Genomic DNA, 14,750 nt, shown 5'->3' with positions numbered 1-14,750 from the left:
TTATACATCCAATAATTGTGTTCTCTTTCTTAGCTACATCACTCTGGGAGATCACGTTCCATTAGTGATCTCCCTTGCCCCCTAAATTCTTTTCAGTGTCACTGTATTCCAGAATACAGGGCCCATCTTTGAAGCATGAACACCTACATCCTTTGTTTCAGACGTATAACCTTGAATTTTTCTGTATTAAAACTAAAACGCCTGTTGTTTAAATGAGCCCACCTCACCAAGTGATCCAGATCAGTGTGTAAAACTGACCTGACCACATCCTTATTTACCACTTCACCAATTTTCAGGTCATCTGCAAATTTTATCTTTTCTTCCAGATCATTGATAAAAAAAGATCTTGAACATTGGTCCAAGAACAGATCCCCATGGAACCTGACAAGAAACACGCCAGTTGCATGAATATTCCATATGTATAACTTCTTTTTGAGCTGAAACTAGTTAACCAGTTTTTCAACTATCTGGTATGGGCTACACTGATTGTCTGTAGTGCTAATTTTTTACTCCCATAGAATCTCATGTGGGAGTAAGTCAAACACCTTACAGAAGTCTAAATACATTTTGTCAACATAGTTACCTTTGTCAACCAAATTTGTAATCACATCAAAAATTATATCAAGTTTTTTGACAAGACCTGTTGTCCATAAAACCATGTTGACTGACATTAGTTATGATCCCATGCTTTAATTCTTTAGTGATTGTGTCCCTTATCAGCCTTTCCATGAGTTTACCAGGATCAATGTGAGACTAAATGGTTTATAGTTACCTGGATCATCCCATTTGCCCTTTTAAAATATTGGCACAAGATTCACTTTTTTCCATTCCTTTGGAACTTTCCCAGTAATCCAAAATTTATTAAAAATTAACAATAATGGTTAAGAGAGATCTTCAATCAATTCTTTTAATTCTCTTGGGTACAAGCTTTCCGGTCTAGTAAGGTATTAAGCGAGAGAAAGTAACCTTTGAGGTTTATTGATGAATTTTTCAACTTTAAAAGGCTTGAACTTCCTCCATAATCATGTCATTAGAGTATTTTCATGAGGAAGTGCACAGTACCTACAGGTACCTTTGCCATGACAATGTTTGAATTAACCTCAAGCAACCTGCTGCCTCACAGCTGTGAAATATTTGTAACGATCCAGGAATATTTCTGCTTTGTATGGCTTTGCCTACTTGTCTTGTGAGTGATTCCTTTTGTCTCTTCCCCCTTCTCACACACATTTTAAGGGCAAAAGCTTAGAATTCTCACAAGAGAACATTAAAGGAGAGAAAAGGAAAACTGAGCACCTGTTTTCTTTTTAAATTACTCTGATGTTGCTATTTGATTTATATTCTTGATGTTTTGTGAGCTGGGTGGATGCTCACATTCCAATATACAATACCATTGATGGAAATCTAGAAAATTCCCGGTTTTGCAGACTCCATCAACTGTAGATGACTGAATTCAAACTATATTACAAAAACCCACAGGATATCAAATTTACAATCATTAGAAACTCTTGTTTAGACATTCTTAATTTACTATCTCGTCTTTCTGTATTGTTTATGCTAGAAGGTGGCACAGCATCTTACAAGCTGAGATTTCTTTATCTGTGTTACAAAAAATACAAATTTAAAACTCCATAAGGGAAAAGAGCATAAGCATGGCTCAGAAAGTCAATACCAATTGTATAGTACATGCTTCTTAAAAAACAGATCTGCTGGCACAGCATTACTTACAGTTTCCTTTTACTGTACAACATTGTACCTGTACACAACTGGGTCAGATACTTCTACTAGGACTATGCATAGTATCCAGGCCCAAATGGTTTGGTCTGAGTTAGTTTTTCCTTTAAATTATTAGTGCCAACTTCTGTTCTCAACTATATAATTTATATATGGAATAAATCCAGTGATGTCAGTGGAGTTACTCTATATTTACTCTCACGCATAATAAAGTTAGGGAAATATAGCTTTCTATTTCAAATAAAAGTATATGAAGTAGAAACACAATGGTTTCCCCCCGGCAAATGGCTAAAAAATACTGGAAAACAGTAGAGGAAAAACATCCAGAAGAGCCTTATTCCACCATCGTTTCGATCTTGCCATTCATCGGGAGGTCCATAAAGTTTCCTTTTGAATCATTCCACAGCATCAGTGTGAGTGTTGAGGGCGAGCAGGAAGGCGAAGACTGCCATCTTTGGTTTTTGCTGTCCCGTAGGGGAAAACTATTGCACAACACAGTGATGTGGAATCATTTACATTAAAAACAATATATCAAGGCAAATATACAACAGAAAGTAATTTTAAGGATTCTAAGGTATGGCTGTTTTCTCCATGCACCTTTTTTAGATGTTCAGAAGCCTTTTAGAGTGAAACCCCAGTCAGCTTGTTTTTCAAAATGAAGTTTTAGATCAAATTTTATTTTTCTCAGCCCTTGCTTTCCATCACCAGATCACAGACAGCAGCCATGTCTAGTTCCCATGAGCCAGATGATCAGAGGGGAAACAGGCAGTGAGTGCTGTGCAGATGGGGGAAAGAAGGCTGGTGCTAGCCTCTCAGAGGGCCTAGTATACATAGAAATTCCAATAAGCCTCAATGAAATACATGGTGGGATAACTAACAGGGGCACCTTGATCTCTCCAAACAATGATCCAGATTTGAGTTTCCACTCCAAATAGATGCTGAGATTTTGATCCCATCTGCCTATTGTAAAGGGGCCAGAAAGTTTTTTCCTAGAGCTGTTTTTTTTAAAAAAAGGGACGTTTTGCTAAAATGTATGTTTTTTAAATTTTGAAATCCAACAATTTTCAACTAACTCTGGTTATCTCTAACCCGACGCAGAGACCAATTCTAGCCCCTGTTGGGACAGTGGGTGTCAGTTCCTGGACAATGCAGTTGCCCTACACATCAGCAAAGCAGCATTCCTAGCGGTTGGTGTTAATTAGGAAGTGGACGCAGGCTGGGAAAAAGAAAATGGATCCTCTAAAATTAAACATCAATTTGAAGGTATTTTTTAAAAGCACAGATTACAGTTTTACTCTAAAAGACCCTCCTATGTTTGAAAAGAGAGTGGTCAGAAGAGCAGAGGGAAGGGAAGACAAGGACAGAGTTCCACTTGCACCATTAGATTCATACACAGAGTGACATTGATTAAGCACAAAAATCAGATATTTACACACACAAATAACCATTTAGAAATGTACTTATCTGCAGCCCAATGAAAAGCTTATTTACAGAAAATCTCACTTCATTTGACATTTGACTAAAATATTCTTAAGTGGCTAAAAAACCCCAAGGGATTAAGTAATTGTGCTTTGTGCATAGGCTGCCAAAAATTACTTTGGCTAGTATGATATAATTCTACTCGACATTGTTAACATAATGCTATTTATTTTCTTGTTTTGCCTAACTACAATATTTACTTTTGTACCTTTGTATATCTGCCCTATTACCATGGGGAATGGTTTCAAAGACATGTGGTTTTGTGCAGGGAATATTTAGGCTGGGTTTTTCATTCTCTAATGCTCAATGCAATTTTGTTGACACAACACAATGCAATAAATTGGTTTGCTTCTCTCCCTCTCTCCATCTGTGACGCGTGTTCTGATGAAAGACAAGTAATTTACCTGACTCCTGGAGATAGCGATACACCAAGAAATTCACTTCGTCACTGGTTATGCTCATCTTAGCCCCACCTCAATATGATGAGGTTTACAAGAAGGGTGATCCACGCTCTGTTCAAAGGGGGGGAAGAAAACAGAAGAGGTTTTGTTCTATTTTGATTTACTATATTATTTGCTACCAGAACCGAGGAACATTATTTAAAGGGACACAGTTAATATTTTAAAGGCTAAAATATTTACATTTATTACAGTTGTGATTTAAACTGTATGTGAGAGATGCAAAGACAGCGTTGTTAAATGTTGAAAGTACTTTAGCTTTACTACAGTTCTCTTGGATACCTCCTTCAGGGTATGAGTACACTCTGATCAGCACTACTGGCAATTACAGTCAATGCATCGTATGCCACACCACACCGAAACCTTTCCAGGCCAAACTTTATAATCTAGTTTTCTGCCTAGTGGTTTATCCATGTGAGAAACAGACAGTAACCTCAAAAAATAGCACAATGTTACTCAGAGAACTTAAATAAAATAGCAGTAAAATTACAAGCAACTCCAAAAAAAAATAAAAGAACAAATAGTAAATGTATATTTATAGGGAGTTATGCAGAACACTTTGTGCAGAACAATGTATATGCACACATCTCTGCATAATAAAAAGTTGTGATGTCTCAAGTATTCGGTGGTTCATAAAGCACAAGAGTCAAGCTTGGATGATTTACTAAAATAACCATGACCTTTAAAAAGAAAGACAGCTTTGCATGACTAGTTTGGGTATACTTTGTGATAAAAAAAAAAGAAGCCGAATGCTATATATTAAGATGTTATTTTGTATTTGACTTTCTCTCTCTCTAAATCTCGATGACAATTTTTTTTTGTTCTGGTTTAGTTGGTTCAGAAAATTCACCATAACAGCTTTAAGTACTTTAAGTGAGCCTTACAGCTCTGACATCCACACCGAACACATAACCACCATGTAAAGGTTTGGAAGTAAGAGCATGCTTACACATTATAAATGAAGAATTCTGTAGGAGTCTGCTGTTTGTTTTAATTTCTCAAATGTCTCTTCTTGGCAGGCAGGATGGTCTTTGTTCACTGAAAACCTCTTCAGTAATTCCTGTTGCCTAGAGTAGCACCTGCTACTGTAGGCAGTGCTGATTAACTACAAGTTTCCCCCACTGATGATCTAAACCAGCAGGTCGTTCATGACTGTAACAGATGTCTTTGCATATTTATGTAAATAGAATTCTTCTTATGTCTTATATTCCCCTTCCCTGCTCTATTTCAGCAATGGCTCAGATGTTGTGTTTCCACCACAACCAATACCTTGGATCATTTAGCAGAAGTTCTTCTCAAGTATTTGGTTCTATATTACAGGCATTTGCACCTCTCATGCAAAAGATAAAATACATAGTACGTTCTCCTCCTCCTCCTATGATTTTGTGCTTAAAGCACTGGACTGGGATTCGGGCATCTAGGTTCAGTTTCCGTTATGCTACAGTCTTCCTGTGTGTCCCTGGGAAAGTCACTTGGTCTCCCTGTACCTCAAGTTCTTCCTCTATGAAGTAGGGGTAAAACTTCCCTATCCACAGCAATGTTGAGAGAATAAATTCATTACTATATGCGAGGAGGTCAGATACTAAGGTGATGGATATCATTGCAGACAGATAAATCTACCTTTGTAAACTACAGCATTTTGTATTTAATGGCAAAAATGCACATTAAGAGAGCACTTTTTATAAATCCCTATAAAGAGCCTACTTAAAAAAGGAGACCTTTAAATACAACTTTACTGCTGTCTACTAGCGTAAACAGTATTTGAATAATTCTGAATAATTCACCAAGCGTCCCTTTTGTATAATACTCTCAAAACAATCAAAGCCCCCAAAGACGTTATTGATGCCTGTTAAAGCCATTTTTAACTCCATCTATTTGGTTACATATAAACATATATTCCTATCACAGATGTTCATTCCTACAGCAGTGATAGCAATAGTGTATGAAACTGTGACAGCGCTGGTTTAAAAAAAAACCCACCAACCCTTTTTTTAGTATCTTAAAAATAGCACTTTCATTTCCTTGGTGGTAGGAAAGATGGTAAAGTTAAAACCTCTTACGAAAATTCAGTTTCAGTGATGACATACATTATGCTGCTTTGAGTATTATTAAGAATATCTCAAGAAATTACAAGTGCTGCTCCTGGGATGCATCTTATTAGCTTGAGTTATTAGTATCATAATCTTTCCTCACACAGAGGGTTTTTTTTTCCCAGACAACACCTTTGTTAAATGAATTAAAAGCCAGAGGAAATAAGTCTGACTGCAAAATAAAGAGTTTGGCAACCACAGAGAAAGCCTCCACAGCAGCTACCTTTCTCCCTTTTGTATTAGAATTCCAAGCACACTAAGTAGCTGGATTTATAATGCATTTTTCCTGAAGTCAGTGAACAGGAATTACTTTGACGTATGTGTCAGATCATATCTTTATACACATTGTTCCCATCCCATAAATAACCAGATGATCCCCGCTCATGCATTTAAGTTCCCCCCCTCCTGCAGATGCCAATGCAGCAATAAGATACACAACCACAGGCTCCATCCATCTGAAATGATCCAGAGATCTTGGCTCTGCCCCAGAGTAATCTATTCATCAGAAATTCAGCTGAGCCATGAAAGACTATACTAAATTTCATTAACCCTGCCTTTTGACTTCCTCCATCCCCACACAAAAAATACCCCAAACCTGATATCAGACTATGGAAAAGATAGTCAGGAGGAGAGGAACATAATTGTCTCTTGTGTCGCTCTAAATTGGATTCAGGAACAAAGAAACAAAACAAAAAATCCTCCTCCTTCCCCTCCTCTCCCCCACACAATAAAACTCAGTCCATCTCTAAAATCCTGAGAAAACCTCCAGTTGAAAGCTGGGGTGGAGTGTGTGTGTGAGTGTGTGTGTGTGTGTGTGTGTGTGTGTAGTAACCAAATGTTCTCCTCGCATTAGTGGAGATCAATATTGTCTAGATTAATACTCCTTCTCTCTCCTTTTTTTAAAGTATTGCTCAGAGACAACATTACTGTGCTTATGCGGCTGTTTCACATTTAAACTAAAGTGATAACATTTGAGTTCGCTGTGACATAATTAAATTCACAACACACAACAACAAGCAGATGGTCAAAACACATCCAAGCTCTTTTTTACCTGAAACGCCTTTTCTCATAACCAGTTACATGTTATGGAGGGTTTGATTAGTTTCAGCTATACACAGAAAAAATGGGTCCTCATCCTGCACATATGCATGCATAGGTTTAAAGTGAAGCATATGAGTAGCACCAATAAAGTCAACCGGACTAGTCATATACTTAAAATTAAGCCACAGTTTTGTTGACCCCACGCGTTTAAGAATAATGAGTGTGTGTGTGTAAGATCAGGGACTTACCTTGCATTATCAACAGGCAGGGTTATTTAACTACCTTCAGTTATTTAAATTATAGAACTTAAAAGGGTGTTTATCATTTTTTTTCTTTTAAAGTGAGAGTTGGGATAAACAAAGTACCAGGTTTGGGCCTTTTCTTTTCTCTCTTTTTCTCTCTGTTTTTTTAATCCTTAATTTGTATTTTACTCTTTTGTGGGATCCTGGAGGGCTGCACCCTTGCTCCAGGATGTGACCAGGGGGCAACAGAGGCTGCCTGAAGAGAGGATTTGGGATTTGCATCTAGAAGCAGAGTCAGCAGCCTGTTAAGGGGGATGAGCGTAGGAGAAGCTAATCCTCCCTCCCCTTCAAAATATCCACAGTGATATTCACCTACATTGCCTCAAGCAGAAGCGAGATGAGCCAGCAGGTGAGGATGACCCACTAATATGGCCCCCTTCTATTTCCTTTCCCTTCTCTGCTGGTGGCTAATCAGAGAGCCAAACAGCAGGGCTGAGGCAGTAGACAAGCTGGTCTGGCACTTGCATGGCGCATTGAGGGAGTATGGCAGCTCCAGGGTGCTTTGAATGCAAGCTGAACATGTTTAGCTCCACCGAGCTCTTCCTTCTCACTCCACACCCCTCTGTCTCTCATTAAGTGAGGTTATACTATTTATCTAGTCACCTAGTAGAGTTGGTTGGGAAATGGCATTTTTCTGCATGGAAACTTTCAGTGACACAACATATTTTTTCATTTTCTAAATCTTCCAAGGAAAATTCCAGATTTTCAACATAAATCTGAACACGAAAGAATTTCAGCCAAACATCAAAATATTTTGATTTGGAAACTCTGCCTTAGTGCCTTATGGAGTCGAAGTTCAGGTGAATCCTGCTCCCATTCTCCTCTATAGGATAGGTTCCCTGGTCAAGCTACACCTCCTATGATGCACCACAGCCAACAACACCCATGATGCTCCTCATCTCTTCTCTTGGAGAAGGGGAGGAAGTGCATCATGGTAAACAGTCTGGCCAGGACACCCATCCCATAGAAGAGAACAGGGTCTGAACCCCCCCCACCCCAAAAAAAAAAAAAAAAAAGAAAAAAGAAAACTCCCTTGATGCACTGCAGAATCTTATTCTAATAAAAATATTTTGGTTTTCTGGTGTTTGGTTTTTCAATGAAAAGCAACATTTCCTGTGGAAAGCAGCCACTTTTCATGAAAAAATTAGTCAACCCCCCAAATTTTCTGTTGCAAAACAGTTTCAGCAGAAAATTTTCAACCAGCCCTATCATCTGTTTCTAGGCTGTCTGTAACCAGAGTGTCTAAACACAATAGTCATTGATTTAGAATCAGCATCTTCCTCACCCAGAGGATGGCATTGTTTTTGTCCCATACTCTGCGTTTTTGCTCCTTGTCTGTCTTTCATTCCAGATTTCTCCTCTTGAATTGGAACCTTTATCCTGTTCCACTCCCAGGATGCCAGAATTTTTCGAAGGTAGGTAGTCTCGCTTTTTTGTCTCCCCCTTGCCACGTAGGCTGCTGCTGATTCAGGCAGATATAATTTAAGCCACCTTTTCTTTTTAAGTAGCTTCTGATAATAGACCAAGTCTGCTGATGACCAGGGGTCAAACTGGGAGAAGAAAAAAGAATGGTGATGTACTCTTTCCAAGCTACACTAAGGTGAGTTACCAAAATAAGATACCCTTCATAGTAGATTGTTACTTTATAGTATAGACCATGGACGCTCTCTGAACTCCACTGAACTCGCCTCCTTCATGAGTCTGGAATATGCCCATGGCTTCTGCTGAACTTCTTGGACTTGGTTCCTTCTTGACAGGGGAAAAGAAATAACTGGTGGCATCTCCCACGTGCCACCCAGTTGAGGCAGCAAAATGAGATGTTATTCACAGTAAATTGTGGAGTTCTCTGACTCTCCCTTCTTTTTTCCTCTGTGAGGAATTAAACAGATAACTACATTGATATTTAAATCATCATCATTGGCCATGTAAGTTAACACCTCAATGATAGGAATGAAGAAGGTCAAACCTGTCAGAGCTATTGTTCCAGTCTCTCTGTTGGTTACACTCAGTTCCTATTTTTGAGGCTTTCTTCACAACCATATCCCCTAGCAATTTGTTTTTTGTTTTAAAATCAAAGTTGAGTTTCTGGAGAACAAGAGAAGAGCTTCAAATAAGTGCTGGTGTGGTATACCCTTATGTACTGACTCAGTCAGGGTCCTCTCAGTGACATTTATAGCAGCTCAGTAGGGTCCTAGACCTCCAAGAGAAAAGAGATGGGGCTTTCAGGGATCCCAAATAGCCCAACATTAAGACTAGCTTTTTAAAAACACCAGGAATTATATTTACCTGAGTCTTCTGTTTTTTGTTTTGTATTTTAAATGAGGGTGAACAAAAATAAATGAGTAAAAATCCAGCTAGCAAGATTGAACTCATCTTCATAAAATTCTCACTGCTACCCAAAATCACACATTTTCATAATTGGAAGCAACAACTATGTCTATAATCTATACAATTATTGCTAATAATCCCCGATATAAACAATGAATGGTCCAGCTCTGATACTGACATGTTGAAGTGTATCTTGTACAATTAGTCACTGAATCTGGACTCGGTTTTTTGAAGGAAAAGGAAGTGGAGGGAATGAGAGTGGGAATTAAATACTTAATGAAAATAAACCTCCACTTTGCCTTGAAGAGATCATTCCTGATGGTAGGAGTTAATGGGTCAGATCCTACAATCAAATTTGTGTGGGTAGACCACTACACTCATGCAAAGTCCCAGCAACTACAAGAGGACTCCCTGTGGGACTCAGGATCCATCCGTATGTATCTGAATGCAGGAGTAGAGTCATAGCACTCTGAAATATTGATAATGACATGCTTTGGGGCAGACTAATCTCTGATGTGCAGGACACATTCATTGCATACCTTTAAAAGTATCTGCAACTGTACAAGGTCCCTATTAGAACCGGGCGGGAAAGGGTTTTCTGTTCTCAGAATTTGTGTGAGATTTTTTAAACATTTTCCTGTCTCAAATCAGGGTGCAAAGTCAAAAATCTCAAAAAAATTTGCGAACTGAAAGTAATAAAAAAAAATTTGTTTGACTCAATTGAAATGTTTTGGTTTGATCATTTCAAGGTGTTTCATTTCCAATAATCTTGTAACTTTTACAATATTTTAAAATATAAATTATTGTAAAATTCAAAATGAAATGTTGTTTCAAAAGAGGCAAAGTTGTGCACCACCAAGAGTAAAGCCCATCCCTCTATTTAGGATGTTACTGATGTATAACTTTCCCCCCATTTTTACACTTAAAACCTATTAGTTTGCTTGGTTTATTTTTCAGTCCTCAGCTGGTTTTCTTAATGACATCAGCCTCCAGCATTACAGTTCTAAGAGCTCAAGTGGATCTTTTCCAGCTCCCTCTGCTCTAAAGTGAAAAGGGTTTTTGCTGTATTGATCTTTCCTTCTTGGCACTTTGCTAAGAAAAAAAAAACACCCTTCTTAATTAGTGGAATTGCGTTGTATTTCTTTCATGACCTACTTTGAAAAGAGGCAACTTCAATTAATTTGTTTTTTAAATATACAAAAATAACTTTAGTGTTTACATGCATACACTATATGAAGAGCTGTAGGAAACCAAGATAAAAGAAGGCTGATGGTAGCTCCAGGGCTCACAGCTGAAATTAGTATCTGAAAATAAGGAGTATGGATTAGAGGCATTAAGAATTGACTATACTACTGTGTTTGAGTTGAGAACAGAGATATTGGGTGAAATCCTGGCACCACTGACGAGCAAAACTCCCATTTGACTTCAGTGGAGCCAGGATTTCACTCCTTATATGCACACAAATGGCTAGATTCACAAAAGGATTTAAGCACCTAACTGCCATCTTAGACACCTAAATCCCAGAATCAGGCCCCACTGGGATTCCCAAAATCCCCATTCAACTGCTGTCAAACTGTGTAGGCACATGAACTCACTCAGCACCTTAATTTTTGCACTAAAAGTTCCCTAGGCTCCTATGCTTCTGCCTCTGGACCTATGTTCCCTCCAATTTTTTATGTCCGTGTGCGGAATGAAATTTGTTATGTGCATCAATATGGAGGTGATGGGTGGCAGGGGGTGGGGCTAAGGGGTTCGGAATGAGTGAAGGCAGCCTCACTCTAGTTGTCTGGACACCTAAACTCCAGACTGATGCATGAACAAAGGAAAGATAGGAGTTCCTCTGTCTATTTTCGTTCAGGGACAATATACCCTGAGTGTATAAGTGAATATTTAACTTTTATGTACATTTTTTCATCCATATTGAAAAAGCACATGTACTATTTAGCATTCAACTGCAAAAAATTCCAGTAGAAGCATGTTCGGTGTGATTTTTAGCACGACATACTCAAAGCTTGCCTACCGGATCAAGCCCCTATACAGAACGGCCACGGAAGGACCTCCCTCATAACTTTGAGCCCAGTGACTAGGACACTCATCCGCAATGAGTGAGATCCTTGGTTCAAGTCCCCAGTCTACCTGAGGGAGGGGGCTGGCAGAGGAAAAGGATTTGAACAGGAATCTACCGCTTCTGGTGAGTGCCTTAACCGTTAGGCTATTCTGATGTGGAGCTCCCTCAGTTTATCCTGTTGAAGCTGTTTCACTGTGAATAAATAATAAAAGAATCATGGGTCCAGAGAGAACACACATGAGAATGACACTGTAGCCTGTTCATTAGAGCAGTCTCCTGGGGAGACCCAGGATCCAGTCCCCCTGCTCCAGTGCCTTTTTTATTTTACATTATTTATGCACAGTGTGATTGGATGTTTTTTAAATTATTGTTTTGTTTATTATAATATTATATTAATTTTATTATTATTATTTTATTATTACACCATGGTAAATGTTTGCTTTTCATTCTCCCATAACTCAAAAATAACTGAAAGGATTGTGTTCTAAGTAAGTTAAAAAAACAAACAAACAAAAATAACCTTCAGGCAAACAGCAAACATGGAAAATTTCAGTCCCCAAAATAAATATTTTGAGGAATGTGTGAAAGCACTAGTTTATAATGGAAACTATTTGGACCCTTAAATATGGCAGACACCATTTGATACCTACTATTTTCATAGAGATTGGGTATGAATATAAATAAAGAGCTCTGTCTTCAAATATAACATTAGAAACATTTGGAGAGAGAGAAAGCATTTACTTATTTGATCAGCGGTAGATAAAAGCTGCCTATTATTTGTTAAAATGGATAATGTTAAGGGATTATCAATTTTAACTATCGGAAGGACAACCAGTGCACAGAATAGGTGCCTATCAATGTAATAACTTCAAACAAATACATGTATCAAGATATATTACTATCGTTAAGCATTTCTAGCCTTCATTATTAATTCCATGTACTGGAGATGATCTGATCTCACTATTAGTTTTATATGACTTCACTAACATCACTCCTGATTTCCCACTGGGGTGAGATCAAAATTCAGCCAAGTGACAGGTTCATACTCACTTAGGCACAGCCTACTTATTTATCTGTCCTTGTCAAGGCAGGCAAGAGTGACAGTCCCTCCTTGCCATTCTAATATTCCAAACAGCTGCTTCTGAGGAGACTGTATGGGTGAAACAATAAGATTTATTTTCTATTTCTCTTCAAGTCAGGAAAACAGATAATTCCCTTCCAAAAGGGATCTCAGTAGAAGCTTCTAAGTAGATACTGATTAATACTGAATTTTGTTAATTAAGTTATATTTTCCATATGCAAATAGCTAGACATTTCATACAATAACTTGGTCCAATGTATCCCTTCATATGGATTTTGCTTCAGACAGAAGACTGTGCACTGAATACATATTTATCCCTTTGAAATGTTCTTAGTTCTTAGAAAATCCAGACTGTTTAGTAAACTGGTTTCTTTCATCCATTTGTTAATCATGTTCTGATTTTCTCTAAGTATTTAAATAAAAAAAGATAATTCCCTCACAAAAACCACCATTAAAGCAGAACTGAGATTGAGACTGTATTGCCCCCCTAGTACTAAAGCTCGTAAACAAAACAAAACACACCCCATGCTTCAACTTCACAAACTGATAAATTTTGTAGTTAAGAGGGTGAAATCCTGGCTCCCCTGAAGCCAGTGAAAGTTTTACCGTTGACTTTAGTGAAGCCAGAATTTCACTCAGACTTCCAACAACATAGTTAACTTTACCCTTGTATCCCACCCTCCAGCTGGGCCCCCTACCAGATGCTAAACAAAAGTTAAGTCTGACCTTTTAAGTGTATTCATTCCAATGGCATGACCTTTAGTTTTATGATACTAACACCCACATCCATGCTCCACTCATATATTGGGCTAGTGCGGGGTGGGGGAGTGGAGAAGAAGTTCTCTGTAAGATTAGACTTTTTGGCTAATAGTAGGGTGGTAAGTGATAGACAGCCTGGGCTGTACGTGAAAAGTCAGATGATGTGTGTCTGTGACCTCTAAAAGGAGGACTGACTGGAGTTTTGAGTCTGGCCCATTTACTGCAAGAGGTATACAGACCAATGCAGACAATGTGGGGATAGCAGAGATCCGTGGCCCATACTGTAATTGTACATTAGATGGTGTAGGGCGGAAAGGGTAAGACACTTGACTCTGGCCTGTAGGTCAAAGATGAACAGGCATATGGGGACAAATTTCAAGGGGTTTATGTTGTTTTCTTAGCTGCAGTGCCATTCAGTGTGACTTTCCTTTATTCCTTGGATCTTTGGATAGCTGGACTGAGGAGTCAGGAGTTTTAAATTCTATTTTTTTTTAATTCTTCATAATCTTCGCTGCATAAATTGGGGTTTTATTTTTATTTGATGTCTTCTAGTGGTGGTTTAACAATTATTGAAGGAAACTCTGCCAGTGACGATGTTCTTTGGACCCTTTTTTAGGCCTTTTATATATAATGCACGTGGAGAGGAAAGAGACAAAACACTAGAGGTTTGATGGCATCATCATCACAGCTTCAGATATAAATTGGAAAATCTATGGTTGGGGGCACCATTGTGGAAAATTGCTTTGAATCCTACTTTCTATACACTTGTTGTACTAGAAGCTAAATTAGACTCTGACTCCCCAAGAATTTTTAAGATAGATATAACTGAAGTGCTTCAAGAAAATTTTCAAGCTGAATACTTATCTGGAAGAACTTTAATATATTATGATACGTATAAATGTTATAATTAAGAACTAGCTTAATTAACAGGAAAATATTTTCCTGTAAAACAAAAAGCCTAGATGTTGAGAATAAAACTGAAGCTTTAAATCTATAAATATTGGGCTTGAGAGACATTATTAAAGTCTGGAAAGTAATGAGGCTTAGAATTGTTATTCTTTCCCTGCGTATTGACAAGGTTTTAAGACTCTGACCTCCCCTCTGGTTTCTGCACCAATTTTTGTTGATTCTGGTAGAGCTGGAAGGCGGTATTCAGGGATTAGGAGAGGTACATGCATTGTTACAGCTGGGATTTTCAGAGGAATCTATGGGAGTGAGACTCCAAATCTCATTGAATTTCAGTGGGATTTGGGTGCCTAACTTCTTTGAAAATTCCAGCCTGCAGACTCAACAACCGTAGTATTGTATGGGCAAAGAGTCCATTTATTCCCTAATCTGGATTGCAATTGGAGCTTGTTGGGAATTTTTTAACATAACATTTTAATCAGATAATGCCAATTAGTTGAACTGAAA

At 38.1% G+C, this 14,750-nt stretch overlaps 1 protein-coding gene across 13 annotated transcripts in view; it reads right to left on the bottom strand.

The window, feature by feature from the left end:
* The window catches only part of TBL1X (transducin beta like 1 X-linked), a 300,606-nt gene that overhangs the window by 52,279 nt on the left and 233,577 nt on the right, over positions 1–14,750 (bottom strand). For 10 of the 13 annotated variants that reach the window (XM_043537790.1, XM_043537791.1, XM_037899925.2 and 7 more), the window contains one exon: positions 3,615–3,722. In XM_043537790.1, the coding sequence (XP_043393725.1) occupies positions 3,615–3,672 (58 nt within the window). In that variant the 5' untranslated portion in view covers positions 3,673–3,722. Of the gene's footprint in view, positions 1–3,614; positions 3,729–4,617; positions 4,751–8,386; positions 8,410–14,750 lie in introns of those variants that run through there. The other 3 variants (XM_043537793.1, XM_043537788.1, XM_037899938.1) reach the window with 3 other exon arrangements.

This window comes from Chelonia mydas, chromosome 1 (assembly GCF_015237465.2).
Source record: "Chelonia mydas isolate rCheMyd1 chromosome 1, rCheMyd1.pri.v2, whole genome shotgun sequence".
Classification (NCBI taxonomy): Eukaryota; Metazoa; Chordata; order Testudines; family Cheloniidae; genus Chelonia; species Chelonia mydas.
Note: the sequence above shows the minus strand (reverse complement) of the source record. Positions and strands in the feature narration are given on the sequence as shown.